The sequence below is a fragment of the Pygocentrus nattereri genome, chromosome 14 (assembly GCF_015220715.1).
Source record: "Pygocentrus nattereri isolate fPygNat1 chromosome 14, fPygNat1.pri, whole genome shotgun sequence".
Taxonomy (NCBI): domain Eukaryota; kingdom Metazoa; phylum Chordata; class Actinopteri; order Characiformes; family Serrasalmidae; genus Pygocentrus; species Pygocentrus nattereri.
Window position 1 is genome coordinate 12,338,962 of NC_051224.1, and position 9,676 is coordinate 12,348,637.

At 40.8% G+C, this 9,676-nt stretch overlaps 1 protein-coding gene across 1 annotated transcript; it reads left to right on the plus strand.

The window, feature by feature from the left end:
* The first annotated feature begins 863 nt into the window (after positions 1-863).
* ndufa4a (NDUFA4 mitochondrial complex associated a) lies at positions 864-5,502 on the plus strand. The gene is made up of 4 exons (XM_017685913.2): positions 864-1,040; positions 3,857-3,945; positions 4,354-4,414; positions 5,167-5,502. Exons 1-4 carry the CDS (start codon positions 999-1,001, stop codon positions 5,221-5,223), a joined length of 249 nt encoding a protein of 82 aa, XP_017541402.1. The 5' UTR covers positions 864-998; the 3' UTR covers positions 5,224-5,502.
* Positions 5,503-9,676: the final 4,174 nt, after the last annotated feature.

The window sequence follows — 9,676 nt, forward strand, 5'->3', positions numbered from 1 at the left end:
AAATGTTATTCTGATTTCTGCCTGAACTTGACGTTATATTCCAGTTTGATTTCAGTCTGAAAGCGACACTCGGGACAAAACTGGAAAATCTCTGCTCACTTACACCTGTTGTGAGCACGCTTTCTCGCCTCTTACAGCAGGGCTGCAGCAGCCTCTAGAGCGAGATGTCCTGGTTTACAGACTGGTTTAAGTACTGAGTAACTTATATAACCACAGTGGACCTTATTAGAAGTTCCGGCCTCTGTCTTCACAGGGACTGAAGGTTGCAGGTGCTGTTGCTTTCATTTTAATGCACTCTTGATATAAAATAAAATAAAGTCAGAGGTGTGACCAATCACAAAGCAGTGCAGATGCTGATCAAAATGTGACTGTGTAAAAAGTAGACTGTTTTCCTTACAAACATGCTTGAGTAGAACTGACAGTATTATTTGAAAATTATTTTACTAGTGCAATTATTAATAACAATAACAACACACGTCGCTAATAAATGGGTAACTTAACAGGAGCAAAATATTCTAAAATAACACAAAGTGAAATACATTCGAATAAACAAGATAAAAAAAAGAATAATAACGAAAATAAAATCATAATTTTAAAAGCTAAATCCCACAAATCTACGACGAACCGAGTCAATGTGCGCTCACCGAGATGGCTGTCCAGAGCACTGCCTTTTGGAAGTAACCCAAACAAACGTTTCAGGCAACTTTTACATGACGGACATATCAACGTTAACTTTAAATAATATGTCTGAAAAGTTGATTAAACACATCCCAAAGCAAATGATACCAACTAAAAGCTGCTGAATCGATAAACCGTCAAAGGGGGGGTACTCTGTGGAGACAGGCGGTGTGACTGAGTGTCTGTGTTGTTTTCTCTCCTTATCTGGTGACGGTGAAGCGCTGCTGCTATAATACCCAGTCCGATTCTTGGCGAGGCCGCGACTTAATCCAGTTAGCTGGGTACAATTTGGGAGATTTAAATCATCTCGATCCGCAACGATGCTGAGTACGGTTGGACGGCAACTTAGAAACCACCCCGCGGTAAGTAAGACCGAATTCGTGAATAATCTCAGCTTTTTCACGGTGAAAACTCAAGTTTGTCAGCTAGCTGCGTTGCTAAGGAATGCAGGAAGCTAACGTTAGCGGTTAGCGGCCGTGTGTCTCTTTGTCTATTTTTTTATGTATGGCCGTTAGGCGAGCAGTCCTCGCATGTTTTAAAACCAACCACAGTTAGAGAATAATTGTTTGCCCAAACGTGCCGTTTTATTTAATGTTCATGTGTTTTATCATGACGGGTGTAACCGTTCAAACGTGACGTGTGAAGCGTCAAAAACAGGTCGCTTTCACACGCGACCTCAGAAGCTAACGAAAGGTCAGTACTCGCTGTGATGTGACTGCGTGGTGTTACAGCAGTTACTGTTAGAATTGATTTTAGGTGTTTTCGACATGTTTGTATGAAAGGGTACCCCGTTCAAAAAGCAAGCAAAACACAACTGTTAACGTGCGTTGGACCACTTTAGCTACTTGGCGGCCCACCCAAAAGGCCCCCGGTCACGTGACGACTTCAGGACCTGAAGGACGCGCTGTGTGAGCCGAGGACAAAGTGTCAAGTGCAGCTGTGCTCAGTTTTCTCTTCCTATTTAACACCGCAGAATAGAAGTGTCTGCATTTACCGTCCTGTCTGCAACAGGTTTACTTATCTGCTAAATTTGTGCGGCTGATGTTTCCGCTGTTAAAGGGGAGCTCCACCGATTTTCCAAAATGTCTGAATTTCTCTACAATAAAATGTTTCATTGTAGAGAAACTTGCGAACTCCACAGTGGTGGTGACAGGAGACAGTGCGCACGGTGTCTACAAGACGAATATATTGCATTACAGGCACTTGGTAGACGCTCTTATCCAGAGCAACTTAGTTGGATCATTTTACACAGGAAGGCCAAGGTGGTGTTAGGAGTCTTGTCCAAGGATTCTTATTGGTATAGTGTAGGGTGTTTGCCCTGGTGGGGGATTGAACCCCAGTCTACAGTGTGGAAGGCAGAGGTGTTACCCACTACACTATACCAACCAAACAAAAATCTACTGTATTTACCATCCAGATCCACCAGTGAACTTGCACACGTCTTTTGATCTCAAAATGATCATAAAACACTGCGTCAGACACCACGCAGTGTATAACTAACCATTACATGTAATAAGTGGCATTAAACTCTTCAGATGTCTGTTTCCTGTCATCGCCACTGTAAACAATTCTGCCTCGGCAAGTTCCTCTAGAACAAGGTATTTCATGTTGAATTGCTCTGAGTGGCTTTGTTTATGTCTCAGCAATTTCATTTTATAGAAAAGACTTTGAAAAATTGATCAGTTTCCCTTTAAATTTGGCCATTGTTTGGGGGGGGGGGGGGGGGGGGGTGAAGATTTCAATACGGTATTGGGAGAAATGACATTGAAATGTGAAGCTGTGCTGCTGGTATGTCCCTCAGTCTCTTCCAGTGGTCTCTCTTTTGCAATCTTTCATGGAAATCACTGTTTCTGATCTAAACTAGGCAGTTGGTTGAATCCTGTGTGTTTTTGGATTATTTCTGCTGCTGTTTTTTGAGGTTGGAGTTTCACACAAGGACATGCTGCTGTGTAATTGTTTAAGTAGAATTTGTATTTACCTGAACCAAACCAGTCTTTTAAAGTTTTCTTACTTTGAGTTTTAAAGAATTCAAAACATCAGAGGCTTAGGCTGAGTGAAAAGTAGACATACTTTCTTACAAATCTGCTTGAGTAGAGTTGTTATTTTTTTCTGGGGTATAAATATTCTGGGAAGTATACATCCAATAAGATGCCACTTGAATACAAGAAACTGAGTAAATATGTGTGCTTTAGGATCAATGAAATGGGTGTCTGGAGTAATGTCTTCTGGAAGTGACCCAAATAAGCGTTTTAGGCTGCTTTTACAAAGTGGAAATATTTGATGTAAAAAAAAAAAAAAAAAAAAAAAAAAAAAAAAAAAAATATATATATATATATATATATATATATATATATATATATATAAAGAGCCTCATTCACCAGCTGTTCTTAATACATTTATTTTAGTTTAAAGAAAAAAAAAGATTCTGACTTTCACCAAGATTTTCTTATTTTGGATTTGTTCTTGGCTAACAGAATCTATACACACTCAAGCACAAAGGTGTGGACAATTACGTGGTTTAAGAACATGTCATGACTTTTTTCTTAAGACCTTTTCTCATTTAAGGAAAAAAGCATTAGTGAATGAATTTTCTGAGGCAAAACTGTAGTGTGTGTATGTATCATTAGGGCTGTGTAGAATCAATGCTGTTTTGGCACATTTTAGCCAAGTAGGTAAAATTTATTTGAATTCCTTAAAACAATTGATATCAAATTGCATAGAGCCTGAAAATATGCATATTATGTACCTGTAGTACCAGTGTTTAAATACAGAGCAGTAAAAGCTCATTTATGAGGGCTTATTTCTTCAAAGTGGTATTACACAGGTTTCAGAAGCCTTGGCATGGTGTTTGAAAGCTTTTGGTTTTGCAGTTTTTTGCTTGTTTATATTTTTATCACTGGATTTTATATTTTTATCACACAGTAAATCACATGATTATTTTTACTTTTGCATGAGCCAATATTTACTCATTAACCATTAACACTTGGGAGGCATTAGGGCCCGTTTTATATTTGTCTCCAAGTGTTCCATGTGGCCTGACACCAACAATGCACTTGACCATTGCCTGGTTAAGTTATTCAGCCACCTTTTTCTTTTCAAAGTGTGCAGAGAAGATATCAGCTTCTCAATTACATCAACTTTTATGAACGATTTTACTCATCTGTCTTCCTCTCCTTAGCTGATCCCCCTCTTTATCTTCATTGGAGGTGGGTGCACAATGTCATTAACTTACCTGGCGAGATTGGGCCTCCGTAACCCTGATGTCTGGTAAGATTCAACAACACAATCATCCAGCCTTTCTTTGTAGATACATTGAAAGATGATGCCTTTTAACTCGGGAGTTTACATTTTAAGAAAGTAACCTTAATGTTTACTCTTACTTTGTAAGAGAAGTCTGATACACAGTGCAGGCTTGCAATCCTATTCTTATTGTTAAGGGACTAAACATGTAATTAAATGGACTGAAGTGAAACTTAAAAATGCAACTGTATAGAGCTTTCATTAGTACATGCTATTGAACAGGTTGACAGGCCTCCCTAAATGTGTTGAGATGGAGATCTTAACTTTAATTGGTTTCCCCTTGCAGTTAAAGGCATTCAGATACTCCATTGCACCTCTTTGTTTGTTCATGCATGCCTTCATTTTTCATTCACTCATTCACTCGCTCATTCACAGCTGGGACAAAACGAACAACCCCGAGCCCTGGAACAAACTGGGGCCCAACGATCAGTACAAGGTAGGAACACAAATGATTACAGTGCTAAAATGTGTTTGGCAGATCGTGGGTTAATAATGCCAGGCTGTTAAGACTTGTGGATGTAATGGTGTTGTATTTTAAGCCTTGCTATAGTGTGTGAAAATAGTGGAACAAACAAATCTGTAGACATATGTGTACATCTCATGAGCTGCACAGTCTGCACTGAGCAGGGGATACAAGAACAATTAAAAGCTTGCTTTAAATATTTGCTCACGCCTCAAGGTTTTGCTGTTGAGTTTTTGTAACTAAGCCACGGATTTCATTACCGTTATAAAAACTGGTGTGTGACGGCAAAGATGAGGGGCAAATTGTGTGGGGTATTCCCAGCATTACTGAAAAGTACCCAAGTGTTGGTAGTTATCTAAGCCTTTCACTGTTGCCGTGTTGCCTAAGGGGATCAAATTAAGAGTTCTGGCAGGAGCGAATGACCGTATCAGAATCTAATCTCCAATCTTAATGAGTTTAATTCATTAAGCCTTACATAAGCTCATTTTATGCAAGCTCCGTTACTAGTCACAAATCTAATCAAGCAGTCTCCTTAATGCGAATTTGATACAGCGCCAGGTTAGACACTAAACATGGTTCGAACTTATTGAATTTTCCAAAGAGCTTGTTGAAGTAGTTGGTTGTTGATAAATTGCTGATTTTGTTTCTCAGTCTCCATTTCATGCCTGTTTGTCACTTAAAAATCAACTCTGATTGATTGGGATTGTGTCCTTTTCTGTGCTCAGTTCTTTGCAGTGAACATGGACTACAGCAAACTGAAGAAGGACAGGCCCGACTTCTAAAGCGGCATCATCCAGTGACGCCTCCTGCAACACTGCTGGACCAAAGGCTTGAGGAAAAACAAAGACAAACTAAAGAAGCAACCCGCACATTGTTCTCCAGTGTCCCTTCCCCCAGCCCAACATAAGCAAAGAGGCTAAACCGCACAATTTTGTCTCTGCTCAATTGTTGAGTCCCACTTTTTTAATCTATTTGGGCTACAACTTCTTCTTTTTTCTCATTGTTTATGGTTGTCTACAGCGACATAATAAAGGAGGCTTATCTCCCTTGTACAGAGAAAATCATGGCCATGGGTCTTGCTTGTGTGTGTGTGTGTGAGTGTTTGTGTGGATGTTTGTTTTTTTGTGTGTGTGTGTGTGTGTGTGTGTGTGTGTGTGTGTGTGTGAGGGTTACTAAGCATTCTCTACCTCACATCTCAAAACCCATCCTGATGGTCTGGTGAGTAGTTATCCTAGTCCCTGAAAGTAAGAGTCAGAAAAGTCATCGTTCTAAACTAATTAGCTCCAGCTCTGTCATCCTCCATAGCTCCTACCAGCGTAACCTTTCAAAGAGCCAAGTGTGGTGCAATAATGGCTGTCTTCCAAGAGGCAGAATTGTACAGAAATGCCTGGAGTCCCTGGTGAAAGTACAGTAGTATTCTTAGCTCACAGAGACTGAATGAGCAGCCAGATTTCCCTCTTTCCTCACGTTTCCCGTCTGTCCTGCTGTGCTCCTGGACTTTGACAGGTCCTGGCTACTGGCCAGTTCTACACCCTTGAAAACATTGTCTTATCTGGATAGGTCATGTGCAGTTTAGCATCTTCTATTCTGGGTTGGTAAGGTTACATTGAAATGATTCATAGTAAATGCGACGTGGTTGAAATGAACAGTAATCCTGTGCTTTTTAAGTTCTTTTCTGAGCTCAGGTTTTCTGCAGGTATTTAGAAATGTCTGTCTGCCATTTGCTTATTCTACTTTTCTATGCCATGTGGGGGCTACAGGTAATTTTTGAACATTTCAAACGTAAACAAATCGCACAATCTCAAACCCTAGAGAAGCTGTGAGGGTCTGGTCCTCGGATCTGTGCAGAAGGCCACCTTGTATTTGAATGGGATTTATAGCCTCCTGCTGTGGCAGTAGCAGCAGTGCCAATTGGGTGCCCTGGGCAAAAGACATAAAAATAAATTCTGCCCCTCAACACATTTTCCAAAGCCAAGAAAAATGTTTTCATCTGCCATTTTATCTGATAGTATACCAAGCCATTACCATATATCAAAAGAGAAAAGACTATTGATTAATCCACAAATAAGTTTACTAGATTTCAGTAGACATAAGAGCACGCCAGTGTGAGTGGTCCAGTCAGGAGCACCCTAATGTAAATGTTTTATGGACCAAACTGGCAATTGGGGATAAGGTTTTGGCATATAGCTTGCATTATACTAGCTGGTTGGGTGGGTTGGTAAATTGAGTCCCACACTGCTACCAGTTTTATCATCTAGCTTTTGCTTCTGCTATAAATTATAGCAATGGGAAGTAGAAGCTGGTTATCACAACTGTCCAATTCAGATGGTTCTATAACGTTGATTGCAAATAGTTCTTCATATGTGTCATCTGAGAAAAAGCTCCTTTCTCCTGAGGTACAATGCCTGTCTTGAGCTGGCCGACTATGGATGCTATAATTTAATATAGACAATGCACATCATAAAGTGGCAGCAGAGTGGTGCCTCCAGGGGTTTGGCCCCTTGGGTAACTGCTTGTTTAGCCCTGCCCACAAGCCCACCTTGCTTCAATCTAGCTGCACCTGCACTTGTTCAGCCTAATCCTTTCTGAGTCAGAAACAGCAAAACAGAGAACTGTGAAGTGCAGGTGCACTATGGGACTGGAGGTTAGAAACCCTGGTTTAGTCGGTCTTGGTGTAGGACAGTGGTTTAACCGTGGTCCTGGAGTTCCCTTGCCCTGTTCACAGGTTTGCACATTTTAAGCCCTTTCACAAGAAGTGCCTTAGGCCCAATGTTTTTTTTTTGCCTCCAAAGCCCACATTTTGGTGGCACAATGTACAGATATATAGAGCAAGAGACCACAAGAGGCTACCATGGCTAGCAAACTTATTTTATCAATCATTCCTTTTTCCAAATTTGCAAGTAAAATGCAGATCAGTAACAAGTTAAAGGCATAAACAAATGTAATGTTTTTGCATTTGTCACACACTCTTTTTTTTCCCGCCATGTTATTCAAGAAGCTAGGGACAAGACCATCCTCTGAGACAGCCTGGGTCAAAAATCATGAACTACTATACTTAATAGCACATCAGTGTACACACTGTATAGTAGGCTGTAGCATAGTTGTATACAGTTTTTGATGCAGCCCAGACCTTTTTGTGTTTTGACTGCTCCCAATATCGATGATTAAACCACACCAGTCAGCCATAACATTGAAACACCTCAGTGTCACTGCCGGACTGGGAATGATCCATCCAAATAATACCTGCTCTGTGGTGGTCCTCTGGGGGTCCTGACCATTGAAGAACAAGGTGAAAGGGCCTAACAGAATATGCAGAGAAACAGTCTGTAATTGTAGAACTACAAAGTGCTGCTATATGGTAAGCGGAGCTGAAAAAATGGACGAGCGTAGAAACGAGGTGGTCGTAATGTTATGGCTGATAGGTGTAAATCTTGCGTAGGACAGAGAAACACATGAATGTGCAGGACAAGGAAACCAGGGTGGAGAAGTGTGATGTAAAATACGCTTCCAGTCTCCAGTGATTCCTGAACTTGTTTTATCTAAAGCCATGAAGGCACTTTCCTGCCATGTCTCTCTTCCTCTCGAACAGGACAGACTGTCCTCCAGCACGGCAGAAATAGTAACCCGTGTTACAGAACAGACTAGCGTGTCGCATAAATAAAGGCTCCGCCGCTCAGTTTTGTGGGAAAGAGCGGATGAAACGAGTTGTTCTCGAACAGAACGCACTGCTTAGCTCTTCCTTCTCAAGCCTTGTCACCTTTTTTAGCTCGTCAGCCTGACGACTTTGGTAAATGTCACCGAGCCTCACGAGAAATGTCAAGGAGCCGCTCGCGCTCGAGCAGCAGCAGCAGCTCGCGCCTTCAAACTCTCCCGCCTTCCCAAAGGTTAGTACTTCTCTTCGCAGCTAATGAAGGAACACAGTTTGCTCGTCGTTAGAGAGCGGACGGGGCTCTGCTTTCGCTTAATGGCTTCAGCGGACGGCGAGTATTAGAAAGCACAGTTAAGTCTTACTTAAATGAGAAGAAATACTGCAAAGGTTGACCAGCTTTTCAGCAAGAGTCAGAGAAATGGAAAGAACACGGTTTAAAGTGAACCACTGGAGTGAACGTGGGGCCTCAGCCCTGCTGAAAACAAACAAACAAACAAACAAGCAGTACAGACACGCATTCAGTGCTAATCTACGCTGGTTATGCTGGTCTGGTCCTGATTTAGTTGGCCATGTTAGTTGACCAGCATCCAAAACACACCCTGTCGTAACAAAACCTTGTATCTCTAAAAAGCAACTTTACAGGAGAAGTGAAAAACGTTCCTTGAATGGAAGTGAGTTTTTATTCCAAGAAAGGGCAGCTGGCTTTTTCAAATTTTGTCAAAAGAATGAAAAACAAAAATGGAGAAAGGTTGACAGTGACAGTATACTTGTTTTGCTGGTGATCCGCTATGCTGGTCAATACTGTATTTTTCTAGCAGGAGGTCCTTATACCTGGATGTGTGACTGAGCATTTTTTATTTAAAGCCTATTGGGGATGCTTCAACTTTTTGGACCTTTTAGGAAAGTTTCACTGTTTTGTCTAACGGTTTCATCACAGTTGTTCCAAGCGGTTTGTAGAGAGACTTTACCGACTCCTTTAAAGTGATGGTGAGAACCAGGGGTCAGTCTGTATTGAGATCCATATCTGAATGTATATGACTGAGAGCATTATTTATTTAACATCTCTCAGGGATGCTTCAACCTTTCAGACTATTTAGAAGATTTGTTCCACCACTGTCATTCAGAGTTTTTTGATGTGAAATGTAGAGAAACTTCAGCGACTTCTTTAAAGTGGTGGTAAGAATCGTGGGTCAGTGTCTGAAGTTCAAATGTAGTTGTTTTATTGCATGCAGTTTTTAAATGTAATCTTAATAATGTGGTAAACCTAAGAAAGTAACTTGTCCTTCACCTTACATGTTCACCTACACGCTCTCCCAGGAATGTTTTTAAAAAAAGTCAATTTCGCTAAAACAATGTCTCAGCATTTTATGTAATAGCTTTCTTCAGCGTATCTTTTAGAGGCATTAAACTGTTCAGACACTTCACGTTCCTATATCCACTGCTGTGAAACATTCTGACCCTGTAAGTTTCACATGAAATCACTATGAATGTTTTTTATTTTATGATTTAATTATGCAGAAAATTCAACGGACTTCCCCTTTAACAGAACTCCTAATCTTGCAAAACAAATCGTCTGTTTTTGTTTC

Excerpts from the sequence above, each read along its gene's own strand:
- ndufa4a (XM_017685913.2), top strand. The coding sequence starts at position 999 with ATGCTGAGTACGGTTGGACGGCAACTTAGAAACCACCCCGCG. Across the intron at positions 1,041-3,856 it reads AACTTAGAAACCACCCCGCG|CTGATCCCCCTCTTTATCTT; the intron begins GTAAGTAAGACC and ends TCCTCTCCTTAG. Across the intron at positions 4,415-5,166 it reads GGCCCAACGATCAGTACAAG|TTCTTTGCAGTGAACATGGA; the intron begins GTAGGAACACAA and ends TTCTGTGCTCAG.